The 13492-nt window shown below is 38.9% G+C and overlaps 1 protein-coding gene across 3 annotated transcripts in view; it reads right to left on the bottom strand.

The window, feature by feature from the left end:
- Positions 1–13492, bottom strand: part of dock2 (dedicator of cytokinesis 2) — a 223951-nt gene that overhangs the window by 183528 nt on the left and 26931 nt on the right. For all 3 annotated transcript variants that reach the window (XM_028459358.1, XM_028459359.1, XM_028459360.1), the window contains 5 exons: positions 12109–12310; positions 10069–10166; positions 9871–9960; positions 9670–9770; positions 1389–1523 (listed from right to left, as the gene is read on the bottom strand). In XM_028459358.1, coding sequence (XP_028315159.1) covers positions 1389–1523; positions 9670–9770; positions 9871–9960; positions 10069–10166; positions 12109–12310 — 626 coding nt within the window. The remainder of the gene's footprint in view (positions 1–1388; positions 1524–9669; positions 9771–9870; positions 9961–10068; positions 10167–12108; positions 12311–13492) is intronic.

Genomic DNA, 13492 nt, shown 5'->3' with positions numbered 1-13492 from the left:
CTAGCATGAATCTATTTATTTTCCTGTGCAACATACATTTCACAGCTTGCCTGTCAAAAGAAAAGTTTCTTTCAAAATAAAAGAGCAAGACCAAACTATTGGGTCCCGACCCACCAGTTGAGAATCGCTGCCCCAGAAGAACAGGAAGACACACTTGGTAATAAATACTCCTTACATGACCATCATCGCTGATGTTGCTTACAGATGAAACTTTAATAAGTAACAAAACCCCATAGTCCCTAATGTATTTAGCTGTGTGGTCGAAGTATTGCTGTTGACTGATTCTGGTCCAACTCTTCACAGTATTTCAATTCAATTTAGATGTAAAAATGTAAGAGTGACGGCCCTCTGTGGGTTAAAAATCCAACTATTACATTTTGCTATAGGCTGGGATGGAGGCAGATGACGTTTCGGAGGCAGGTTTCATCACAAACCAGCACTGTTGGCTCCGCCCCTTCAATAAAAGCCATCACCTGTGGACTCTACACTCTGTGGTGAGTCGGTTAGATTGAGAGATTTATAGAGTGCTATAGTAAGTAGATAGTTAGCATAGCATAGATTGTTCTTTGTAGATATTATAGTATAGACTGGGTGTTTCTTAACTGCTCTAGGAGCTCCGCCCACAATCAAGGCATTTTTTTTAAATTTCCAGCCAAAATCTTGGGGTTTCATTACTCTTTATAGTAGGGTTTTTCAACCTTGGGGTCATGACCCTATGTAGGGTCGCCTGGAATGCATTTTACTGATTAAATACAGTATATCTTTTTAAAATTATTTTCATTATTATTGTTTTTTAAATTAAAACACAACACAATCTTAAACTGTATTCTAGACTTTTACTTTCTCAAATATCAATCTCGTTAAAATAAAATGTAGTATAAAGAAAATAAGAAAAAGAAGGAAAAAAATACAATATAAGAAAAAAAAAAATCTGATCTTTGTGCACAGATACTGGCTACTTTGTATTTGTAACACAACATAACAAACATGATCAAAAACGAATAGAAAATATTATTTGGGGTCGCCAGAAATTTGTGATATAAAAATGGGGTCATGATCCAAAAAAGGTTTTCTGATGTTTCTGCACCAAACTGAGATGAAAAGTTTAAAGTTGAGTATTTATTTTGTTGGTGTAGCTTAACAATCCTGATTCACCTGCTGAAGCCTCCTCTGCTCATATTAACAGTCATGTCCTGGCATTCCACCTCATTTAGTTGCTGCACATTATCGTCAATGGTTATGAAAGTCAGTGTTTGTAAACAGCAGCATTTGATCACAGAGCTGACAAGAGTCATATTTCTGCAGTTGCAGTTACTGTGTGTGCATGGTTTAGCAACTCTATCTGAAAATAAGAGTTTGATCTTCTGACACAGTCGTGGTTCACTCACTGGGAGTAGAGCATTCTGGAACGGACAATGAACTTAAAGATGTACTCCAGGGCTTTCAGGGTTCGCATGATAGGCTCGCACGGCTCTCCTCGGCTGGACACATCCAGATATCTCTTCAGAACTGACATCAGCTTTCTGTTGTGTAAGAAAAAAAAACACACACAAAAAAGAAAAGTTGAGATAAAAGCGGCGACAGAGAAAAAGAGATCAAATTGATTCATCTAGAATTGGCATTCCTTTTTCATACAGCAGAGGTTGGAAAGTTATTAGTCAACTTCACTTTTCACTTTTACAAAGACTGCAAGAGCATGAAAGAGCTAGAGAAAGGGAGAGGAGGGTGTGTGTGTGTGTGTGTGTGTGTGTTTTAGTGAGATTCTAAAATCTGGCGCCATGAAAACATCAAAATCGTATTTCATACCTTGACAGATGCGCCATCAGCAGATATTTTCTAATTCAGCCTCAGATTAAAAATCATTCTTTGACACACACACACACACACACGCACGCACGCACGCACGCACGCACACAGGCTCTGTTAGACACACCAACACAAGCACATGGTGTGTTAGCATAGCTGTGCAGGTGTGTGAAAGAAATATGACTTCTAGGTATACAGTATATAACTTATTATTTACATTTATAAACATGTATATATGTTTTCTAGTTGTTTCAAACAGGGGTTCTCAACAAGTCCAAAATAAATGTTCCTGAGACTGGGGACCCCCATTGTAGCTGAAGGTGGTTGAACACAGACATAAACATTGAAGGAGACAGGTCCATCTATAAGGGGGAATAAAGGGGAGAGCAAAATGATGGTTCATTGTTTTATGAATCTGTGATAACCACATTTATTTATTTACCTGAATAATATCCACTGTTATCTAGGAAGTTTATTATTATTTGCGCTTTAGCATATTGTCACCTTAAAGATGGAAAAGGTGATGAAATGGGATTTTTAAAAAAACCACAGAAATTAGTTAAAAGTTGCAAATTAGATTGGCCAAAAACACACAGAAAAAGTGGTAAATAAAAACAAAAAGCATCAATATTGGCTTAAGAGTGACAGAAATGGGGGGAATAATGAAATTTAAAAAGAAGAAACAATCATTTTAAACTGGCAAATAATGGGAATGACAAATCACGAATGTGGTTAAATTGGCAAAAATAAGCGTGAAATATGGTGAAAACAATGGGTCAAGATATGTGACATAAGGTGGGAAAAGTGGTGCAAAGGGTTTGTAAGTGCCAAGATATCTTGAAAGTGGGAAAAATGTGCATAAAAGGCATTCAAATTTGATGGAGAAGGGGAAGAAAAGGGCGTAATGTAGCAAAAATGCGTTAAAAGGAGCCAAAATAAGGTAAGACAAAGTGATGAAAATAAATAAAAATATGGCCACTTTGGTGTATAGTAGTTGCAGAAACAATTAGCAAAAATGGGCTCAAATTGTTGAGAAAATATGATTAGTTTCTTGAAGGCATCTGGCAACCCCTCCCATGACCCCAAGGTTGAGAACTACTGGTCTAAAATAACATGAATGTTATTTGCCTCTATATGCATATGGTCTTTGTGTCTAAATAAGGTGGTAGGGTACTGCTGTGTGTTTAAAACAGATAATACATCAGGATTTTGTGCTTTGTAATGGTTCCATTATCATGAAATGGCAATAAAGGATCACCCACTAAACAGTTTTAAACCACTTAATCTTCTTATCCAATAAAAGGTCCTTCACCAACTCTAATATGGACTTGTTCCCACAAGGGTGGCCCTTTATAATGGGACCCAAGTCCTTATGAATCAGTTTTCCCCGGTTTTGTTATGGTAAATGGCTAAAGAGCAAACTCAGGAGGATATGCAGAAGGATTTATTCTTTTAGAGAGCTGTACGAATCATAGTGAGAAGGAGTTACAGAGTTTTACATAACAGCCTCTGGACTCTGTGGAGATAAGCTGCAGCGACCCTCTTAAAAAGGTTGAACACTGACACTAACGAGTGAACGTTGGAATGTTAATACAGATGCAGATGAGCAGGTGTGAAAAGGAAAGAGTGAAAAATTAGGAGAATTTGCATGAAATGAGCAAATGATTGTACAGAGGGGAGCAATGGTTACTGAAGCAAACAGCCATGTCGCAGTAATGATTTCACCTGCCTAATACGTTACAATAACACCTGTTTCTGCCAAGGCATGAAGTGCGGAGAATTACAAGAGTAGGCTGCAGTTTTATCTGCAAATTTCATATTTTTTGTTACTTGTCAGATATGCCTGAATGGAATACATTTTCAAAAATAAGGCGTCGTAAAGATGAACCTGTCATGAATTTTAATTGCAAGTTTTATCAAAAGTTTACTTGTAGACTTCAGCCAAGCATCTTTTAAGGAAAAGTAAAGGCTTCTTAGAAAAAGACACGGACTCCACCTACAGGAGCCAGAGCCACCAATATGTCAGGTGACAGATTTTGTCACAACACCGACTTGGGGAATAATGGCAGCCACCGTCTCTCACGGACGAGCCTGTTTTTATCTTCCTTGCTGCACATTGAAAAGATTCTCCAGAATCACATTCTTCCATTTCTCTGCGGTCCAGTCTGGAAGGTCTCTTACCCAATGTTGGCACATTCAGGGATGAACAACAGCAACAACGCTAAACCGTGATTGGTGTGTTGTTACCTATACAGATATGGATTTGTGTCGATGTGGCTTTTGAAGATATAATTTCAGCTGATATGGCTGTGATTAAACTGTGCCTCTTTATTAGGCTCCTGGAGTGGTTAGAACGCTCTAGGATTAATTTGTTCTGATAGTCCACCTCGTTTTTGGTGGCGGTAACACAGAAACAAAGTCTGGAGTAGGTAGGTAGGTAGGTAGGTAGGTAGGTAGATAGATAGGTAGATAGGTAGATGGATAGATGGATAGATGGATAGATAGATAGATAGTTTTTGGGGCAACTGTGGCTCAGTGGTGGAGTGAGCCGTCCAATAACTGACAGGTTGGAGAAATCCTGCCTTTATCCAAGTTATTGTTGTTGGGCAAGGCACTTTACCCAAATTGCCTTGTATAAATGGGTGTGCATGAATGCGCTATATACAGTAAATCCAAGCCATTGTTATCAATTCATCAATGTAATTCAAATGCACAGTAAATTATGAAGGCTTGAAGGGGTAATGTAATTGATTGTAGCTGCTGCTTCTCCTGCCAACATGGCGGTGTCAACAATACTAGTCACGTTACATTCGGAGCTCTATGGAGCAGCAACAACGTGTGTGGCTAGTTCATTTTTGTGCATTTTTTTGGTTACTTTACCAGTTTTACAAGAATAAAAAAAAATAACCAGGTCTACCAGGAATCTAGGCTGCCCACGGAAATAATGACTTACTCCATCTAATGAGAAGAAGACGAACCGCCTCAAGTAATCACCGACAAAGACGGGCTGTGTTGGGCTACTTTCTCACATTAGGAATTCACAAAACTACAGACTTGCATCAGGTAACCTCATCTGTAAGATACTCTTTTGCCTAGAGTCAGATCAAGCGTCTGACCTCCTTCTACGGTTTTGGTTGACGGCTGGCAGCCGGATGTATCACTGTCCCTCTTTATTGGTGGTTTATTGGTTCTCGCTGCAAACAAAACGCTATTGGATTCAGGTTGTTTTATACCGCTACAGAGAACGGCTGCTTTGTTCACATATGTCCAAACAAATCAATCTTTGAAGAAAACGCTCTGTGTGTTGGAACAAACTCACTATCAGGCTCTCTGTAGAGCTGTGTGACACAGTCATTAGAGATCAGGTGTGTTGGAAATGGGATACATGTAGAACATGCTGGATAGACTCTTTAGGACCAGACTTGAGCACCCTTACCTTAGACTATAATTGTTGGTGTTAAAATACATAAATTTCACATCCTTACAAATTTGGACTGTAATGCACTTAACCAGAAACCACCCATTATGACAGACATTTACTCCAAAATACTGAATCAAAAGAGGCAGAGTTTAGGACTCACACTTTTTGCTCATAATTCAAACCTAAAGGGTTTGTGGGCCAGATTTGGATCGCAGGAGGACATTTGGGGGTCACTGAACTGGAGGTTTTCCTCTGACCCACATGCTCTAGCTTCAAATGCACTTGATGCTTTAAATATCCCACCTACAAATGGGGACATGTCACAGAAACAATCCCCGTTACACACCCCAGTGAACATAATGGTAGCTCATCAGTAACTCGGGACAGGACACACTTTTAATTTCCTAACCGAGGGCTTGGCAGTGCAAACTAATGTCCTCTCTCGTTTCCAGCTCAATTAAGTAAAGTGAATTAGGAGAGCGAGGGAATCTGGCCCACAGGGGGTGCAGCGCAGAGATTTGGTCTAAACTCATTCAATAAAGTTCTAAAAAGACCGAAATATACTTTAAGATGTACCTGTAGCAGGAGCAATTATTCACTAAACACTATATTCCAAATCAATACAATGTTACAAATACATTTTTATTATAAAGCATATTAAAATACTACTCAAAGAGGTTCAGAAAGTAATCAATCACTCCTAGTTACAAAAACTGCAGTTTTTGGGAAAATATGTGCGATGGTTCCTTCTTGATGGTCAGTGTTAGAGAAAAGAATACTTTTTCACCTGACTGAGAATAAATGCAGACAAGGGCAGAACGGTGAAATAATGATTAAATGCATTACATTTTGGAATAAAACATAAAACTTTATAACTGAATCATCCACAGACACATGCATCCACATGCATTAGTGCGTCTAATCGGGCGACCTTAGGTGTTAAAGGGGTCGTCTTCTCATGGAGAGGTTGGGGGTTCGGCCCCATTATGTGTCCTTGGGCAAGACACTGAACCCTAAGTTGCTCCCATTGGTGTGTGAATATGAGTATAAATGAACTGATATTGTTTGCTTTGAGACTACATCGGTGGGGATAAAACGCTATATAAATCAAGTCCATTTACCATTTAATCGAAGCACATCACTCGAATGTTCATTTATCGCACAGCATCCCAACTTGGCCTGAGCCAGTGGTAAAACGTACAAAGATTTCAAGCTATGGTTTGTGGCTTGAATGCATTTGTCATTTGATCTGTGGCTGGCAGGGGGGCCTTGCCTCTACAGTTGGTGATGATCTCTCTTGCTGGGGTGGTGGGGTTGCCTCCTTGCGGGCGGTGAGATGTTATGGAGACCTGTATCTGATCTGATCACCAATATCTGTTATGCAATGTTTGCTCCTTGTGGCAGCAGGGCAAACCACTCTGGGCAGACTTGGTTGCTCCCTGGGCTGCTGGGGTGTGTGGTTGGTGCCCATTTGAGCTTGTGGGAGGAAGATGCCCCGGGACTTGCAGCAATGTGTTCCCATTTACGACATCTCCCCTCTCCGGTAGGCCACTTTGTGTACGGGCCGGGCTCACACCGAATTGGCCTCCCACCTGGACGCCCAACTGACCTGGCCCACATCTCTAGTTACATAACAAACACATGAATCAACCCTTGGGGGGCGAAGGGCGTCACTCGTGCTACCGTGTAGCAGTAGTGGCAAGAGTCCAATTTTGAATGCACCTCAACACCCTCAGAATTCCACACCTTCCTCTGGCTGTAGATTGGAGGTGTGGTGCAGTATCATTTTGGCACTTAGATAAATTTTCCTTCGAAGCCTCTTTGAATTTATTGAGCTGTTGTCGTGTCACATTGAGTGGCATTGCTCTTAGAGAGCAACGAGACCAGAAATATGACTGACATGTAGTGAATTATTCATCAGCATAACCTCTTGCCTACATTCTATTCAATCAAACCAACTGGAGGTTGGGTAAAGCAGTGATCCAATGTAGCATTTGAACTTACAAATGTGTTTTCACCTGAAGTCAAACCATTTCCTAATTAAATGGTAAATGGTAAATGGACTTGATTTTATATAGCGCTTTATCACCACACTGAAGCAGTCTCAAAGCGCTTTACATATCAGCTCATTCACTCTCACATTCACACACCAGTGGGACAGGACTGCCATGCAAGGCGCTAGTCGACCACTGGGAGCAACTTAGGGTTCAGTGTCTTGCCCAAGGACACTTCGACACATAGTCAGGTACTGGGATCGAACCCCCAACCTCTCGATCAGAAGACGACCCACTACCACCTGAACCACGGTCAGGTGGTAAATTAAATTAAATGTAAAGTTACAGTGATTAAACATGCCACCTGGGACTGCTTTTTAAAAGTAAAAGGGCAACAACCACACTCACCAAACAAGACCTTCATAAGTGTAACACACACACACACACACGTCATACAAACAAACACAAACCTATGTGTTGATATCTGATGGAGCTAATTGGGCAGTTTTTAGCTCAGACTGTTGTCGCGTCAGTTTGACAAATGAACACACTGTGAGCATCAGTCAGTGTCAGCAGTAAGATAGCGTGGATTAAAGATGGTGTCACCGAGCTCCCCCTAACCCTTTCCTGTACCTAAATAATAATAATAAATTATAATCCAAAAACAAACTCTCCCGTGTTGTCAATCCGCAATAACTGCTCTGAACAACACAAAACAATATTTATCTGTTATTTTTTTAAATGATCCTCTTTGTGTGTTTTTAAGCCATTTTTATGTGTTTCATTGAGCTGAATGTGTTACTGTTGTGGCCGTGTCAAAAAAAAAAAGAATTTCTGTCACTGCTTCAGGACAGACAATAAAGTCTATCTATTCTATTCTAATAACAGTACCTTAGCATGTAAGCTAATTGCTTATGTGTTCCTGAAAATAAAGCTTTTGACTCCATTAGTCATGCCAAAAATGATCACCTAGAAAAAAAATATTGGGTTGACACATGCAGGTACTTGTTTAAAACTAACACATTTAGGATTATTGTCTTACTATAAGGAATACGTTCATACAGAATTCTAACTTCCCACAGCAATGTGCCAACATAAAACCTTAGCATTAACCTATCGTACATGTACCTCTGTTTCAGACTCCATGCAATCAGAGAAGATATTTCATACAAATGTTTCTCTGATAAATCCTTTGGACTTAAGTGTATTTTTCTGTGTGATGTTACTGTACTTTGAAGTTTCTAACATGCTCGAAGAAGAAGAATGAAACACAAATATGTTAGTGTGGATGATTAGGTTATTTCTTTTTATAGTTTTTTTTCTTATGATTTAGGAAAAATACAATGCGTTATAATACGTAACATTAGTGATTATCTGTATAGCATTAACTCAGCCAAGGAGGTAATATCATCACGTTTATTATTTATTATATGTGCTTGTTTGTCTGTTAGAAGGATTACGTTAAAAATACTCAATGGTTTCTGACAAAATTTGAAGCAGTTAGTATGGAAGATTCCAATACATTTTGGAGGAGTTCCAGAGCAAGATACAGATTCTGGATCTGTTTTAGAAATTGTTAAATCCATATCTCTCATTGGAGACATTTCAAAAATGCATATCTCGGTTTGTAATTGAGCGATCTATATGAAATTTAACTCAGTTCTGTAAGGTTAGTCCCTACCACAAAATTCATTTTTTTTAAAACATTGGGGTGCCCATACACTTGGACCTACTGTTTCATTATTAATAGGAGTATACATTTCTTCCAAGCCTTTAAAGTGTGGAAAATCACAGTACCATGATCAGAGTCAATGATCAAGATAACTGATAATATCTGGCAAAGAGAATATTTGATATTTGCAAATTTAAAGAGAAATTTGCTTTAGATTTACTGTAATTCCCAATATTTCATCCTAATCTTTTCTTTTCTTAAGGCAAACCAAACACCACTGTCACTAAATAACAAAAGGGCAACTGTGTCTAAATGTTAATCTTTAGAAGAAGTTATTATAGTTGTGCTTTGTATAAAACCTTTTGCCTGATACATTTATGTACATACATTTTCACACACTAGTTTGCCTGAACATTCATATACTGTATAAGTAGAGATGATATACAGAGATAAAATAGAGGTAAATAACACTTCCTCCGACTTTACGTTTTCTTGTAGTTGATTTCACAATCACCTGTTCTCATTATGGGTCTATTAAGAATTGGCTTGTATCTTTAGTTCATGTAGCGTAAAATTATTTGCACAGTTTTAAGCACCTAATTTACAATGGCTCCATCTCACAGCAAATTAATCCATGTTTCTAGTTTGCCTGTAGGAGTGAATGAGTTAGTCTATGTGTTTGACCTGAAACAGACTGGGATTCTCTCCATCGTGTCCTTGCTCCTAATAGAACCTGTAAACACACGCTCAGTCAAAGATCTCTACTGTAAACCTACTTGTAGGCCAACGTTGCACTGAAATGCTGCTTGATATAGGCTTCAAGCACCGTGTTGAAATGCTGAAACTTTCTGTCTGCGATCAGACCGATGATGTAAATCTGTCCCACAGAAGGAAAAAAAAAAAGAAGGGAACAAAAGTGGTTTTAGAGATTCACCGTTTACAGCCAACACACACGTGCCACTCACGCGCACACTCACCAGGGCGTCAAACACTAGGATGTCATAGTCATCAGTCTGAGAGTGTTCCATCATTATGTTGAACAAAGCATCCAGGGTGTCCTGCAGAAACTACACACACAGTGGAAAAAGGAGAGGGACAGTGAGGGAACACGCACACACACACACACACACGCACACGCACACACACATACACACACACACATACACACTCCTGACCTTCACCACCTCTTCTCCATCGATGAGTTTAAGTTTCTCCAAGTTCTCTCTGAGCATTTCAGGTCGAGTCCTCCACTTTAGCAGCCCCAGCAGCCCCACTGCAGAGAAAAGACACAATGGAAATATTAATAATATGTCATGGTTACATATTTAACAGTTAAATATAAGTATGTCCTGTTTGGACACTGACCTGATGTCTCACAATAGTAGAATACATTGATTAGTTAATAGCGATGAATCGATTGTATAGGAAGAGTAAAATAATAATGAAAAATCTTAAGTCATAAGGATGAAATACTTAGTCATAATTATCAGATACTATCTCATAATTATGGGATACAGTCATAATAACTATCTCTCATACAAGACAATAATTCATAATTATCAGATACTATCTGATAATTATGAGATACAAATGCTGACCTAAAGATAGTATCTCATATTCATGACTTTGTATCTCATAATTATGAGATACTACGTCATAATTGTCAGAAACTATCTCAAAATAACTATCGCTGATATGAGATACAACCTCATAATTATGAGATACTAAGTCGTAATTATCAGATACTACCTCATAATTAGAGATAGTAAGTCATAATTAAGATTTAGATATCGTATCTGATCATTATGAGATAGAATCTCATAAAAATGACTTCATGATTTATTATTATTATTATTTTACTTTTCCTAATTTATTTTCACTGGTGGAAATGGGCTTCCGTAGTTAAGTGAATCACATAAGTTATGATAAAAAAACAGAACAATGCAATAATGCAATGCAATAATCATCCTGTATATTTGTTTAAAAAGGTACTTAACACCAGTTTACTTTTTTTTTTTTTTTTTAAACTAATCACTTGAATGTGTGAATAGAATGTGTTAAACATCACCTTCTGCATCTCATGCATGATAAAGTCTGGTTCTCTCCCTGTTTGATTCAGGTTTTCATAAAGTTTTAATCTGTTTAGTTTATGACCAAATCTAAAGTAATACGTTGTTAGTCGACATAATACACTGATTGCAAATTGTTATAATGTGTGAAATATTAAACTGACCGCTGTCATCATGAGTTCTCTGACCTCCTGTCTGTGACTCAGGTCTTATTAAAGCTTGTTGTTTTACCTGCCCACTGACTTCCTACCACACAGTCCAAACTCCACATCTGGTGGGTGACCCCAGCCAACACCTCGTGGACGCATGCCTAAGCCTGTGTGTGTGTGTGTGTGTGTGTGTGTGTGTGTGTGTGTGTGTGTGTGTGTGTGTGTGTGTGTGTGTGTGTGTGAGTGAGAGAGAGTTTGTGTCGTATATGAGATTAATACGGTCGAAAATGTTCATTAAAGTGATGGACTGGCTTCCTCTGGAACATCTGCTGTGCTGCATCTGTGCCTGATCTGCTTTGTAATCTGACGTGTGTGTGTGTGTGTGTTAAGCCTCTGTTAAGGTGGAAGTGCTGCCTTTTGTGTGTGTTTAATAGTTAATCCAAAGCACGCGCACGTGCACACACACAGCTTTGGCCACATTAATCAATTGAACAAACTGTCAACCCTATGTTAATTGGTTAGATGTCTCTGTTAACCTTAGCTAACCTTGCATCAACCACATTAGGGATAAATACGACCTCAATACATGTTGTCAATGAATCTATTTATTTTCATATTTAATGCTTTTAATAAAATTTAAATTAATAAGACTGTAACAATTTACTTATTCACTGGATGCCACCTTAAACCGAATGTGTTTACAGGGCGTCTTTAAGCAGTGAATTTACTTCTAACACTTTCACAACAACATCGATTCGCAGCCTTGGCCTCGTCTCAGCACCGCACACTGTTGAAAGAATATGGTAATCACAGTGTTCTAATGTGGCGGTTTTCATTTCAGATATCTCTCACCTCATACATTCTGCCAACGACCTTAGCTCACCTTTTGTAAAAGCATGTGTGTGTGTGTGTGTGTGTGTTCCTGTTAAGTCCTGTTCTCAGCCAAGTCTCTAGAGAAGCAATGTCAGCACAAAGTCACACACACACACACACGCACCGTTCTGTGTGAGTTTGGTGGAGCAGACCAGGGTGGAGATGCTGAAGCTGTCTCTAGAGCTGACGGACAGGCCGCCCCCACCCCTGGACAAACTGCTAGTGCTGCGGCTCAACGTTCCCATCTTGTGCAGGTCGCTGTGGTGGTGGCGAGTGGAGGGCAGGTTCAGGTAGGAGTTCACGTCCTCCATGCGCTTACTGTCACCCTGAAAATAATGGGATTCAAGATTATTGTCACTCCTCAAAGGTCAAAAGTGTAGGATTTGGTCAATATGGCAGCAAAGCAAATATGGCAACCAGGAACAAAGATAACAAGCACCTTTTGGAAAAGACCTGAAAGAATAATGAATTTTTTATCATGTGGAAATACCAATAGTCTGATCCAGGGGTCACCAACCTGAATAATCCAAAGGGCTAATGGTTTGATATATCTCCTATATACGGAATTTTAATGGTTTCACTTTAATTAAAGGGTAAGATAATAAGGAAAACTAGCAGTAACTTAAAAAGTTAGAAAATGTTTCAACATGCATTTTTTGTTTCTTTTGCATTACATGTCATAGAAAATATTTATGTTCCTACTTTACTAACCACTAACTAAAAACTTTTTAACAAATCGTAAAACATGTAACATTGGTACAACTTAACCATTTTGTAATATTTTACAAAAATCTTCAACACTGAAACACATTTGTCCCAATATTTCAGTGAAAATAGAAAAATAAAGATGGTTAATTTAAGGCAGAGCCTATCCGTACAGTTGCCGTATCAATATACCAACATTCTCTCAGTACACAGCGCCCCTCATTGGCCAGTTTACGTCACCTGAGTTTAAAAATAGTTGAGATATTGTGTTTTAACCTAACCATAACCCTAAACCTAACCTTAACCCTATAAATAGACACTAATACAAATATGTAACTTTACTTAGGCTGTGACTACATCTGTCACCTGTATTTATCTTTGTGAGATTGAAGCCTGGCAAGTAAATTGGACAAAGCTCATTGGTTACCGGTGCTCCAGTTAGAACAGGCCTGAGGGCACCTCCTGTGGACCGTGCGGGCTACCTAGTGCCCGCAGGCACCATGTTGGTAACCACTGGTCTGGTCTGTTTGGGGAAGAATTCTGAAAATTTGTCTACAAGCATTAAATTTGGCACACAGTTCTTGACTGCTGAATTCAAATCCGCCTGGAGCCGGAGCTGATTCTCAAAGGGGTCACCATATTGGAAAATCCAATATGGCCGCCTGTGAATAATTATCTTTGAACATATTCCCTGACATCCCAGATTTACCTTGATCTGGGATGTCAGGCTTCTATGTGGTAAAATAAAGACATTTTTGGTTGTAAATTAATAATAATTAACAGAAATAACTGTATTCAGCATG

The sequence above is a fragment of the Gouania willdenowi genome, chromosome 10 (genome assembly GCF_900634775.1).
Source record: "Gouania willdenowi chromosome 10, fGouWil2.1, whole genome shotgun sequence".
NCBI lineage: Eukaryota > Metazoa > Chordata > Actinopteri > Blenniiformes > Gobiesocidae > Gouania > Gouania willdenowi.
This window is presented reverse-complemented; position numbering and strand designations above follow the sequence as displayed.